The 14,499-nt window shown below is 40.2% G+C and overlaps 1 protein-coding gene across 1 annotated transcript; it reads left to right on the forward strand.

Moving 5' to 3' along the window:
• Nucleotides 1-946: 946 nt before the first annotated feature.
• Nucleotides 947-12,851, forward strand: LOC140307271 (AT-rich interactive domain-containing protein 3B-like). Its single transcript, XM_072386072.1, has 9 exons — nucleotides 947-1,274; nucleotides 1,903-2,526; nucleotides 8,320-8,394; nucleotides 8,500-8,572; nucleotides 9,563-9,746; nucleotides 10,567-10,817; nucleotides 11,013-11,294; nucleotides 11,387-11,476; nucleotides 12,366-12,851. Exons 1-9 carry the CDS (start codon nucleotides 1,035-1,037, stop codon nucleotides 12,503-12,505), a joined length of 1,959 nt encoding a protein of 652 aa, XP_072242173.1. The 5' UTR covers nucleotides 947-1,034; the 3' UTR covers nucleotides 12,506-12,851.
• The last annotated feature ends 1,648 nt before the right edge of the window (nucleotides 12,852-14,499 follow it).

Below are 14,499 nucleotides of genomic sequence, written 5' to 3' on the forward strand. Positions count from 1 at the left end.
TATATAATATTATTATTATATATATATTCATCTTTTTTTTAATTCTTTTTTCCAAGCAAAGGTGTTCCCTCACTGTGTATTTTCACAATATTCGGACCTATGGATGTTGGAGAACCCGAAGCACGTGATATTAATTCACCATATGTTTCCATGACGGAATTTGTGCCCACTAACACCGCAGAAGGGTTTTCCAAACGTGAACAAGACCACCCGGTGAAGTCTCCTCATTGTTCTCGGTTTGGAACGCAACACAAACACAGTTTCCACTTGCTGTGTTTACGATTTCCTCCAAATCCATGAGTGCTCCCTTTGACTTCTGGACGAGTTTCGCGGTATCCTGTAATCAGTCATGTCATGTCAACAGCATCTTCCTTGAGCTTTATATAGATTGGTGGGAGGAACTAGAACCACTTATTCCCAGGCAAGCAGAATTACCACACGGAGTATGTTTCAGCCGTGAATAGAAGCACTTCAAATGCTCACTAGTTAAATGCCGAGATTGAAGATACAGTTATTGGGTTCATTCTGGTCTGTTGCCTACTTTTTTTCTGCCGTTTGTTGACTGTATGGAAAAGTCTTTCATTCACAAATAACCGTTGATCCATTTCTCAGAAACAGTGGTGTTGCAAAATGCCAAATCAGTCCGTGTACAACACCTACGTTCACATGACGTTGCTATCTTGATTACGGCAGTAAATCCCGTATTGTGTGGGGAATTCACCGACAAAGACGAAACAAGCCATTTCCTTCAACAATGACACCCATACTCTTGTTTTTGCTGTGTAAAGCCCCCTAATTCAACATCTCCAGAGAAAATTTGCTTTGTAATTATTATTTTTCACTCAAATCTAAGTCATGTTGGTGCATGCGTAAAGAAGCAGCAGAGGATTGTGCACTGAGGTGGCATTTCCTTGTGAAGTGGGTGGGAGAGAGAAAGAAACTACGATTTTTACGCACGGGGCGGGCCCTTCATTCACCAAGTTGTGGGTGAGGGGGTCACCCAGTCAAAGACAATCAAAGATGTTTGAGTTTCCATGCGCAGTGACCAGGGAGCTAACACAGAGCGTTATTACCCCTCCTCCAGCTCCGATCGCCCAGGCCTCCACACTGCGGGGGGTTTTAAAAATCACACCCGACCAAAGGAAGAATCACTAAAAAAAAAAAAAGGAGAGAATCCTGTCCTACGATGCGATTTAGCTCTGCAGGAGTTAAAAAGGTGGGAAAAAAATAAACAAGACCTGTTGGCGATGATGAATTATCCCAAGGCGCAAATGGTGAGTGTCGACGTCTCTTTGGTAGCGCTTCCACTCGTGTTTGTTACAGTAACAAAGCCACTGACGGTAATGTAGACATTACTGAGAGCAGACGCACGTTCACCATGAGGTCGTCTGTGTTTCCCGACGAGAGTTACGCGTTTTCAAATGTATAGTGTATGTATTAATCTGCTCTGTGGAACAAAGTTCTTCTCAATTGATACAGTTGAAGAATGAAGTTGTGGAACAAAAACTAGCCACTAGTTCTCTATACTTGTTGCTTTTAACGAAGTTAGGCCGCAGGACATTTCTAACCTGTGAAATGCGCTCTACGTGTAATTATCGCTCATATGAATCGCTTTAGTGGCTCACTTAAATCCACCATAAGTGCATTATAAAAGAGGCCGACAAACAGTGGTCTTTGAAAAAGTTAATCTTACTTTGTTTGGATCCAAAACAAATGTATAAATGTATGTAGGCAGCCTACTTGGTACAACTTCCATCTGTCTCCTTTAGCTCCTGAGCGTTCGTTAAACTCGGTCTCAGTTGCTTATAATTTTGGATGACTGAGCTTAAGCGTAGTGGTGAAGTACATTTTTAAAAATTCCCCTCAATTCTGATGTTGGTGATTTTTAACTTTTGTCTATAGTCAAGCTTATCAGAGGAGGGGAGTTCAGCTGGGTGTGCCCAGTCCAGTCCTGCAGGGCTGAAGCTGGAGGCACTGATGGAGCAACTGCAGAGACAACAAGAAGCCAAGCTGGAGATGAACCTGCAGGAGAAACACATCCTTCAAGCCCAGCTCCTGTTTGCTCAGCAAGCTGCAGCAGCCAGAGCCTCCAGCTCCAGGCCACACTCCACATTATTTGGGAGAGCAGCTGGAAAAATGTATCAAGCTGCCCAACAAGATTTTAGCAACAATCTGAGCAGAATGGCTCCAAACAAGGAAGAAGACTTGGATGAAGAGGAACAGGAGATGCTGGAGCCTGAAGAGAACAAGGAGGAGGAGGAGGAAGAGGAGGATGATGATGATGAGGAGGAGGAGGTGAATGGGCCTTATCAACAGGCAAAGAAGCTGCATGCCCAGCAGATTTCACACTTCCAGCCTTATTCAACATCTCTGTCAGCTGCTGTGGAGCAAATGTCCGAGTCTCCGCCTTCGGCAATAAAAGAGGAGCAGGAGGAGAAGAACCTGTCGTCGTCTCCTGCGAGTCAACACGCTTTCACATCTCCCAATGGCTTTGCAGACTGGGGCTACGATGAGCCGTTCAAACAGGTAGGTTATTTCACATTTTGGAGTCCACGGATGTGAGTGAACTCGTGAGTGGCTCTTATTGTTTTGATAGTGTCAGAGCCGAAAGAAGAGGAACATCTGTAACCACCTTTTAGCTTGTGCATGTTCTGTCGTTTATTATTAATTGACTTCCTCTTGGGTAGAGTCAGGCTGACTGCTGCCTGGTTTACCAACTGTTTTCTCACACACAGAGCAGGGAGCAAAGATGCCAATATTTCGATACTGTATAATACTGGCCAGGTCAGAAATCTTGTGCCATTCTTTACTTCATTTTTCCTACCTTTTTTTTTTTTGAGGGGGGGGGGTAATTTTCCCACAGACGGGGTTAATTGTTCTCAGGCTGTGCACAGAAGCCAGTTCAGGTCAGAGGAGATGGAGTTGAAATGAGAGCAGAGGATTAAAGAAATAGCCTAAGGTGTGTATTTATGGACTGGGCTGGCCTCAGAGGTTAACTGCTGTAAGCCTGTATCAACCAGATCTCCTTTGAATAAAGCCCAAAGCCATTGTTTATTGTTGTTTTTCCCTGCAAATTTAAGAAATGAGGCTCCCCTTACAGATTTCTTGTCCTTATTTATAACGGCCTGCCTGATTGCTTCTTCTGTGCATGTTCCCCTGAAAAAGCCACCATGTCAATATAATAGATTATGATTAATGAGGACCGTGGGTGAAGGGACAGCTGGGTTAGTGCCTCACAGCATGCAAACAGCTACTCGTAAAGTTTACTTGCAGTAGTTTCACTGAAGCAGAATGAGCTTTTGGTATGGTCTTTGGGGGGGGGGGGGGGGGGGGGGTTGTTTTTTTTGTCTCCATTATTTTTTCCCTAACCTTTTTTGTAAAATTGAAAAATGTTGTTTTTATTCTCTTTAATCACCATTAGATTGATCATTTACAAAGTTGACCGTTAACACTAGAGTCTGGGTAAGACTAGAGCATCTCAGTGCTGACCTTACTGTAGCTCAGTGGATAGCTTTGCATAATTTAGCCGTCGCTTGGCAACACTAAATGGAAGCTTAATTCCTCTGCTTGCAATCAATACATTTTATGGCTGCTGCAGTGAGAATGTGTTTACTTTTCACAGACCAGCTCACCCAACCAAGAACATCCATCATTTCTAATTAAAGCTGCAAATTCTGAGACTGTTGTGAAAACAGCTCAATATTGTGTGTGTGTGTGTGTGTGTGAAACAGTTGTGATTTGTGTTTCTGTATTGTTGAAAGCTCAAGAAACATCTTGGAGGCTGATCATAAGAATAAAAGTAAAAAAAAGGCATCTTCTGTGGTCCACTTTTGTCAAGATTTGTGAACGCCTTTGTGTGTTCTGATTAATTGCAGTAGTTCCTTGTGATAGTCCGTTTCATAGTGGAATTCATCATGTAAAGTTGAGCCAAATACCTCTGAAAGGTTTCTTAGTCATTCGTATTTCAATTAAATGCAGATGCTGCCTTCAGTCAGAAATATTGTAGTTCTACTTAGTTAGTTTTGAAGAAAGACGTGTTTCTGGTTTTGAACCCTAACCCGACCCCCGCCCTTTCATAGTGCTTGGACATTAATCACACGTACTGAACATCCTTTGGAACAACTTCGCTTGTGTCAGGTTAACTGGTGGCTCTTAATTGTGCCCCCTTCGCCGCAGCGTCTTTGGCGCTTTCTTTTGTTCAATTCATTAATGAGTTGTTCTTAAAGTTTTTGACATGCTTTTCAAGCCTCATCATGCTGCGTGGCCATTGTTCGGGGCTTGTGTGCGGTCTCACTGAAAGCTCTTGAAGGTGATATGGGCCCCCGGTTTGTCCAAGCTAACAGCACAGCATGAGGCCAGATAAATTATCTTGACTTGGTGGAGTGATTAAAGGCCCAATAATTTGATTTGGATTAAAAATTTGATCCCCCGCTGTGATTGTGCTGAATAGGGGGATATTTTCACTTTTGCCCTGCCATTGACCTAACCGTGTGATTTTAATGAAGCTCATTATAAGAGACCTGCTCATTGATTGCGTTTGATTATTTTCTTCTTCTCTCATGCATGGCCGAAGAGGCAGACTTCTACAGAATCTCTTTGCGGTTATATGCATTACCCCAATAACATGTCATTTGAATATATATAAAACCCCGCCATAAAAAGTAACCTTTTTAACAAAACAAAAGAAACCTTTTCCTGACCTACATACTGAATACTATCAGAATTCCCAGGCCAGGATGTGTGAAAGCTCTGTGAGCAATTAACTGAAAGCTCTTTGTTAATAGATCCACAGTGGGTCTCACTTGCCCATCAATAAGAGGGGGAAGGGTTTTTATTTCGATTCGATGGTGAAAAGACTGCAGTGTTTATCAACCTTCAGTGGGCTTTCTGCTGGAAAAGCAGAGGACCTTTTTATTAGTTATTCCAAGTTGAAGCTATTAGTTGTGTCAACAGCTCTGCAACCGTACGGGCCAGGTTTGTGTGTAGGTGATACAGTTGACGGTTCATCCTGTTTTAGAGGGTGCAGTGCACTCTCCTGCCAAAGGGAAGTCTGTACAAAGTTAGATCTGATTAAGTGTTAGAAAGCAAAGGACATGGTACATGTGCATACATCTGTACACAGTCACTGTTACCTGTTGTGTTCATGGTCAAAGATGTTGCCCCGTCTCGTACGTGCTTGTTGTGTTTCATTTGTCATCTGTATCTTATTGTGTTTTTAAAAAAGAAAAGTGACAACGGGGCGATGATTTAACATGTATTTTGCCAAAAGCATAGGTTAATGGAAAAGATGGTTTGCTTCATGTGACACCCAAAGAAAAACGATCAGCTAAAATAAATTGTAGAAATGTTTGAAAGACTTGAAGTTGCTGAGATACGCAGCTAAAAGACTGAGCTAGAAGTGACGATTAAATGGGGAGAATGTCTAACCTCTGCTACTGCTCGTGCTTTAAATACTACCTTGTGTGAGATTTAAATGGCAAAGTAGATAACTGATAAAATTAAATCGGACACGTGTTTCTATGCATTCTTTATCTATTTCAAACATCTTTATTTCTGTGGCATCAAATCAAACAACAAGTCATCTCAGGCCAGTTGACAAAGCTCCAGAGCCTCAAGTATTATACAGAGAAACGCAACTCCTTTTAAGCAAACGTCTGGCAACGGTGGGCAGAGAAACCCTCTATAACAGGAAGAAGCCTCCGTCAGAACCAGACTCAGTGTGGCCATCTGCTTCAACTGGTCGGATTTGGGGGGAATCAACACTGTGGGTAAACGCCTGACCGCATCACTCTGATGTAGCAGTTAACTGTATGTCAGCATTTGCACTTTGTTTTTACCATAAACAAAGGGGGAGTTACAGTTAAACAAGAAGACAACTGATAATCGGTTTCCAAAAGATATGTATGTTATGGATATTAGTTCCAAGTTGGATCATGTTGCCACGCCAACTGTTTAGTGAATGTCAATATTTGTTTAAAGAACAAAATGATACAATTACACACCGTTGTCAAGTACGGAACCTATGAGAAAAGTTCATTACTGTGATAAATCACAAGCTGGATAATTGCAGCATTTAATCCTGTTAAATATAAAAACATGTTTTGTTGTCTGAAACACACAAGCTTGTTTAAATCTACAACACGTTAATATGAAACATAAGCACGAACCAGACGACTTTGAGTTTAATAGTCCACAGGCGGCAAACCTTTAGAGACTGTTCGTAAGCTGCAACTAGACCTGCTATAGTCCTTACATAAAAGTTTTGTACTGACAAAACGGGGATAATAGGAGAACAATGCAATTTCAAATTAACATATTTGTTTAAAGACCATTCTGTGTTCCCCACCAATCAACTTTAATTTTCATGATGCGCTCATCGTGCAGCTTTCAGAGCATTTCAGAGGGACAATGACCTCCCAGCAGGCTTTTCTGCACAGTTGCACTCGCATTGCCCTCACATTTTTAGCCTTAACGTCATGCTGATTGCCAGGTGGTGGGGAGCAAATACCATGTCGCATTAAACTACATAAAATACACGGTTAATTTAATTAATCTTATTCAGACCTTTTCAGTTGTTCCAAATATTGTTTTTAATTGTTTTTTTTTCTTCTTTTTTTTTTTTTTTTTTTACTTCAACAATCTACACAAAGTACCACTTGATTATTTAGAGAAAGCCTAATTTTGGTTTGCATTTTATTCAGGTTTTTCTGAACAATATGTTTGTGCTTCTATGACTAGTGTTCCTGTCCAACACATTCTCACCTTGTGTTTTAATTCAATGCAAAAGGTACACTGTAGTATCGAGAATGATTTAGCCAAATGGTGTATTTCCGTGTTGGATTATGAAAGCACAATATTTTCCTAAATCTAACAAGGAGATTGTCACATAACTCTAACTAAGTTGTCATGATTTCTAAACTGAACCAAACTAAACTAAAAAGTTAAACCTACTGTCAAAATCGCATCATTTAAAAGTGGGGAAGGAGAAAAATCTTTTTTCCAGCCTCATGTTTACGAGGCCCCTGCTTCTAAACATTAGCTGAATTCGATATCAGTGTTCAATAGAACCTAAAATGGTGACGGTCACTGGCCACTCTTGACATAATCCTCTGCCTGGAGCAAGTTCCATCAGCCTTATGGATTGTCAGTAGGTGTGAACCTCTGAAAAAGCCCTTCCACCTATTATTCCACCATAATTTTCTCATTATCACCTTTGAGGAGTATCTATGCACTGGCGCTTTGACGAGTTTGAATGTCTAGAGTTGCAACCAAAAAAGAAACATTGTGAACCCATTAAAATGAGATCTGATCAAACACAATCTGATTGAACTAACAACACTGACACAGTTTAGCTCATCATGTTTTCATTAAACACACTGAGTATAAAGCCATGTAGCATTCCAGGCTGTGAACTTCTATGCTAACGAGGTCTCCCAAAGCTACTTGGAGTCATGTGTTCCAATTAAGGAGATGAGAATGTGGCCCCTTCCTATAAATAAAGTTTGGTTAGTGGCCTTCTGCTCCTTTCAAGAAAAGACTGTTTGATGCAAACCATACCTCGATCGCAACAACTTTCAGAGGACCATAGAAGAAAAATCATAAACCTGCATAATGCTGGAAATGGCTACAAAAAAATCTCCAAAGAACTGGGTGTTCATCGGTCCACAGTGAGACAAACTGTCTACAAATGCAGGCGATTCAGGACGGTTGCGACCCTCCCTAGGAGTGGGTGTCCTGCAAAGATCAAACAAAGTGCACAATGTGCAGTCCTGAAAGAGGTGAAAAACAAGCTGGGGATAAAAGCCAAACCCTTTTTTTTTCTTAATTACATTTTCAAAAATTTCTAAATGGGTATTTCTGTTTTCACTTTTTCATGATGAAGTTTGAAGAGTAGAATGATGAGGCGGACAGCACATTTAAACTGCTTTTGCAAAAAATTTGCAGCATAGCAATGTAAGAAAAGGGGTCTGACTGCATTAACATATACTGATAAGTTTATTATAATGGCCTAATGTTTACTCTTTGATGGTCTTATGTCTTATAGTGTGCTGAGGAAAAAGCAGGTTTCAAAACTAATGGAGAGAAGAGCAAAATCTAGAGTTCTGTGTAACAAAAATGAGAAGAACACCTGTACACAAGTGTATGAGTTTTATATTGTGTTTTCGTTAATCGATATTTTCCCCACATAATGCATTTATATTTTTATCTATAGTTTAATAAAATGAAATAAAATCCCACAAAAAAGCAGCAACCTTTTGGAAAAAATTAGCAAGTTTGCTTGCAAACTGTTTACCGATGCCTGTGTTCGCCTCTGTGCAGAGAGGAAGTGGCATGTGGGCCGAGGAGAATGACGGAGGAAAAATAAGAGGAGAGCCATCAAGGGACTTTGCCAAGGTTAGTAGGTCTGAAGGATGTAACCAGTAGTTTTTTTCCAAATCACTACATGATAACCATTGACTGGCACCTTGCTGGGGTTTTTTTTCTTTCTTCTTCTTGCAGCTTTATGAGCTCGATAATGATCCACAACGGAAGGAATTTCTTGATGACCTTTTTGTCTTTATGCAGAAACGAGGTACGATTTGGACTCTTTTAGTTTGACTTTAAACACCCATGTCTTTGTTGATTCTTTACAGCATCAAATTGGTGAAGAAATTGAGGTCTTTAGTTTTAATGCCATGTCTTTTTATCCTAAGTTTTTTATTATTATTGTACTTATTGCAGATGCTATCTAGATTCTGCAAGTGAGTGCAATCCATACATACATATATATTATATATGTTATACATTAAATGTTATGGTTGAGAGAACCAGTGACAAAATGTGCAATGACTATGGTCATTTTTCAGTTTTGTTTGTCATTTGAAATCAATGAATATATGGATAAAATGAAAAATAATTGGCTAATTTGCTAAAATGACTGTTTCTACATAAATGACAGTTATTAACCTAAAAACTTTGGTGTACTTCCTGTAGACGCCTATAAACCATATGTTAAAGGCATTCAGAATAGTTTGTTCCAATGAAAATAAAGTTGATCTGAAGACGAGATGGAGTCCCACATCTTTGCCCATTTGGACAAAGTTCATGTCCTCAGAAAATGTGCGTGTGTGTTCTAGGCATGTGTTCATCTTAAGCACAAAGTAATCTTATTGCTGCGGCTTCTTTTCAGTCCCCTCCATTAATTGGCTTTTCTCCAAATCGGGATTGGAGTGGTTAGCTGTCAACCCTGTGACTGGCAGACATGCATGGCTCCAACATCACCCCTCCCCCTGCACTCAAATCAATGCAGCAACAAAAGCTGCTGTTGTGGAATTATCCCCACCCCCATCCATTTTAAATAAGCTTCATTGGACAACTCTATTCACACAGATTACACATGCTAAGCCACATTACCTAACATTGACCTCTGGCCCTCCAGGGCATTAATCAGAATATTTGCTTACCTTTTACTTCCTTATTGAGCTTCTCCCTAAATAGCGAGACCCCTCAGTATAAACTTCTCCTAAATAAATTCCAGCATGTCGCCACATTTTAATGCATTTTTGTTAATTTATGTATCCAGGAACTCCTGTTAACCGCATCCCCATAATGGCAAAACAGGTGTTGGACTTGTACAGGCTTTATAAGCTTGTAACAGAGAAGGGAGGACTGGTGGAGGTTATTAACAAGAAGATCTGGAGAGAGATCACCAAAGGTCTCAATCTCCCCACGTCCATCACCAGTGCGGCCTTCACCCTGCGCACCCAGTAGGTGTTCCCGTTATTCCTGACAAAAAAAGTTTAGTTTTAGCTCTGATTGAGACAGTTTCTTCAGGAATAGACACAAAATAGTAAGTTTGAAGATGTCGTGTACCTCACACAGAAATAATTGTATGTTGATGCAACAGAATAGATGAAAATGTCATCATTCGCCCTCACATGTTGAAGGAGGGACTAAAGCTCATCTAACATGAATATGGAATCATTTGGCAGGATAAGTTGGAAACAATGATGCAATGAATCTATAGCTATACATGCGGCTGCTAAAGACTTCTTGAACACAGCAGTGCTTTATAAGCTCAGTGCTATTGCGAGTTAATAAGCTAATTCGTACCAGTCAAAAATTTGGACATCTGGTAGGTTTGTTCAAAGTTGGACCGGTACTGTACACAGACAACCATTTAGCTGAGTTAGCTTACCTGTAACCTATTTTACATTTGACCTGAATCAAAAAGAGTAAGACTGCACCAGTTTCTGTTGTATTTATCCACTAAACATCATGGATATCTGCACTCATTCTAATGTCAGTTCACCCTAAACCTATGAAATTATTTCAGCCCGGATCAGAGTATATTCTTTGTTATAAATGACAAAAAATGTCCATGTTTTTAGCTTTTTTAGGGGATACATCTTGGACATTTCAGGAAAAGCAAGTCAAGATTATTCAAATTATACTGTGATGATATAAAAACCACTTCATTGTCCTGATTTGCTCCCTTATGATTAAATGATCCCATAATCATCACACACTGTCAGTTCATTTTTTTTTCTCAGTAATTTGCATGTGGTTTGTTCTTTTTCCCTGTAGGTATATGAAATATCTGTACCCATTTGAGTGTGAGAAGAAAGGTCTGAGCTCTCCTGGTGAGCTGCAGACAGCAATCGACAGCAACCGCAGAGAGGGCCGACGTCCCAGCTACACCAACAGCCTTTACCGCTACTCTCCCTCCTCAAGTTCTGCTCCGCATGGACTCCTGTCCTCACCCCCGATGCACAGCACCACGACCATGCAAAACGGCCTGAACACCTCCACCAGCCCAAGTTTAAAAAGAAATGCAGGTATGCAAGTTTCACTTGTCTGTCAATCGCCATTTTGGAATGCTGCCTTGACTTACTGCATGGGTTAGGGTCTGTAGCATCATTGGGATGTCTAGTGGTTTACTCAACATTTTTTTGGAAACTCTTTAGCTCTCTGCTGCCTGAATTTTAGAATAATTCAAATGATTTTCCCCTTTTTCATTTTTTGTTAATCAGATGAGAACTCCACCCCTGTAATACCCAGGATGCCCATTGGTCTTGGATTAGGGCAGCAGCAGCATCACCACCACCAGCAGCTGACACAAGCTGCCACATTAGAGCAACTCAGAGAGAGGTTGGATCGATCAGCAGGTGGAGCTGCAGCCGATGGTCCGGAGAAGAAAATGATGCGACTTGCAGAGGAGCAGCAGCGCCTCATGCAGCAGGCCCTCCAGCAAAACCTTCTGGCTATGGCCTCTCACTTCAACCCCATGAACCTCAGACTTAACAATGGGCATGGTGAGTCTCTTCTGCTGCGAAGAATCCTTATCATTACTGAACATTATGGGATGGGATAGGAAAGTCCATTAATATGAGTTTTTGTCTCGCAGAAAGAAAACAGGATTTATCTCTGAGCCTCTCTACTAACGGGTCAGCCAGTATCAGTGTATCTGTGGAGGTCAACGGTACAATTTACTCGGGTGAGTTGTGTTGTGAGACAGTTCTTTGGAAAAACAGATTCACATTGTAATATACTAAGTAAAAACAACTGAATGGCAGTAGTTGGTATATTTGTTTCTTTTACAACCAGAAGAGGTTCGGGTGGTACGAAAAATGCAAGGGGGGCAGAGTCCGGGGAAGGGAGTATTCTTTACATGTACTTTTATATCATTGCAGACCAATATGACCTTTAAGAATTTCATGTTGTTTTACTGTCAGTGTCGTTATATGTATCAATACACATCCGTATTAGCAGCAACACATTACCAAAATAGTTTGAACAGTGGCAATTTCAGGCTAGTAATGACATTGACGTGATGTCAACACGTGAGTGTAATCTTGATTTGGTACAAAATTGACAGCCATGAAAGGCTGAGTCTTTGAAGAGCAATGAAGGGCAGAGGATCTCCAATTTGTCAACAGATATGCGAGAAATCATTGAGCAGTTTGAAAATTATGTTAATCAAAGAAAGATTAGAAGGGATTTGCAAATGCCTCTCTCTGTAGTGCCGAATATCATAAGATCAGTCAAATACTTTCAGTGCTTAAAGAGCAAAGGCGCAAGCCTAAGCCAGACACCCATGATCTTTGATCCCCACACAACACCGCATCTAGAACTGTAGATGAGGTGATGTCTACCTCTCTAGACTCTGAAGTATCTGGAATGGAACATCATTTAATGGCAAGATGTTTGTTTTTCACACCTCACCGCTGTAGGAACCCAATTTTCCTAAAGGGTGACAAAAACCTCTGCTGATTACTGTTTATCTTTTCTGCCAACATAAAAAGCTAATTGTACTCTACCTACTTCGTGATGGAAACCGATTTATCAGATTTATTTCATCATCCTCTCTGGTTTCTTTGTTGTAGGAACACTGTACGCCCAAAAGTCAGCTGCTCCGGTGTCGTCACAGACTGTAACTCCAGCAGGAACAAGTGGTTTCAGTGCTCTTTCCTCCTCGCACAGTCCCTCCTCCTCATCTTCCACATCCTCAAAGGGACCAAATTAAGGCTATTGAATATGTGCTAAGCAAAATGATAACGTTCTTCACCTCACATACCTCTCCTCTCTGACAAGAACTGTGTGAACTCCAGGGAAAATCAGCTGCAACACAGCAAGCCATCACATTTTTGTCAGCATTGTCTTTCTAATACTCTAACAGCACAATGTCTTTGAAATAATTAATGTCCAGGGGGACATTAGTGTTTGACCTCAAAACGTCCACACCGACTAAAATGTATGTTGAGATCAGTTTAAAACAGTGCCTGATAGTTATTCACGTAGCGGCATTCTTGTTTAGAGGACTTAACAAACATTGTTCAGAAGTGTCTTTACAGCATATAATTACACTGAGAATCTGTGCTCGACCTCTTTGGTGTCGGCTACATTTACAGTTATTTGTCCGACAGATCTGTAGCTGCTTTTGCATAATCCTCATAAGAAGAATGTGGTTGCCAAAGTGCAGCTAATGAAGACCAAAAAGCCTTAGCTCAGTGTCATAGCTCCTTTTCTGTGACTGTCTCACATTTTGTATCCCTTTGTGGTGTTCTTTTGTTTGAACTTGAGTGAAAGCTCATAGTTAATACTTTTCATAGCAGATTTCAGGGAATATGCATACCATTACATAAATGTGTCACATCCTAAAGAAGGATGCAGTTTGGTTGGTTTATTTTGACTTTTTTTTTCTTTTTTTCTTTTTTTTTTCTTGTCATTTAATGTCAGCTGTGAATCAAAGACACAATGAGACAATGTTTATGCAGGGAACTATATATAGAATTGAAATTACACAACATTTACCTCAATTGACTTCCCATGTTGGTAAGTTTTGCAGACTCAGATTTATACTTTATCTCATAATATATTGCCGTGTTATATTTGTATGAATGCAGAGAATGTATCGTTAATCACTTCAGCTATGGGTAAATAAACGCTGACACAGTGCTACCTCACTCCACAAGAAAGATGCAGTGCTAAATGTAGCAATGCAGCATGTTTTCATTTAACCGTGTGCTAAAATAATTTGTATGTGGACAATCAAGTTGACGTATCTTTTCAAACAAAAGCCACTGTGACAACTGGAAGAAGAAAAAAAAAATGTAACATTGATGTTTAACTCTGTGCTAGTCTTGGGTTAATATATTTCTTGGCTATGTAGCCATGAAAAATAAAACAATCATGTGTGGTGTAGACTGTTGTTTGAAAACTGCATTGTTGTGTTATAGCTCCCACCGCGTAAATTACTCAAAGCACCTTTAATCATTTCTCCATTCATGCTCTACAGAAAGACTGCGAAAAAGGTGACTTAAGTGTGAGCTTTCTGCTCACAGTTATGCTTGTGTTGCGTTGCTCATCTTGCTCATATGATTATTTTTGGCTGCAGTAGGCAGTTTTTGTGCCAAAAATAAATGATATTAATAAGAAAAGCTCTTGCAACACACGGCACACTTCCTGTTCGCACCAGATTGCAGACGGATACAGTTTGTGGCCAGCCGGTCAACGGTGCTGGAATTAGCAGTTTATGATTCAGAGATATCCACTATATAAAAAAAGAAAGAAAAAAGATAAATTTGCTCTCTAACCACTAGATTGGCAAATACCAGTAAGCTGTCAACTGACAGTTTCAACATGTCAGAGGAGGTGACAACATTATCTGTTCACTATTTGTTTTCAATGCCTCAAACTACCCAGATTTATTGTTAATCTGCTGTTTTAGATTGTGTTACATTTTTTCTTCAAAGCTCTACTTGACTTGATAAGTAAGAAATCATCTTTAATGTTCTATACAAATGAACTTTTGTCTTACAAAAACTACATGAAATAGTGTAAATCGACTCCATCCCAACCAGCTGCATCTTTACCTTTCATTGGAGGCTCTGTGGCCAGATGGAAATGGCTTTTCATCACTTGCACAAAACACACTTTTTCAGGTAGAGAGGAGTGTGCACCATCAAACATTCACATTTTTCAGTATTTCACCGCTTTAATGTAAAATGGGAAAATTGA

The sequence above is a fragment of the Leuresthes tenuis genome, unplaced genomic scaffold (genome assembly GCF_036924035.1).
Source record: "Leuresthes tenuis unplaced genomic scaffold, fLeuTen1.0.hap1 SCAF_5, whole genome shotgun sequence".
Lineage (NCBI taxonomy): Eukaryota > Metazoa > Chordata > Actinopteri > Atheriniformes > Atherinopsidae > Leuresthes > Leuresthes tenuis.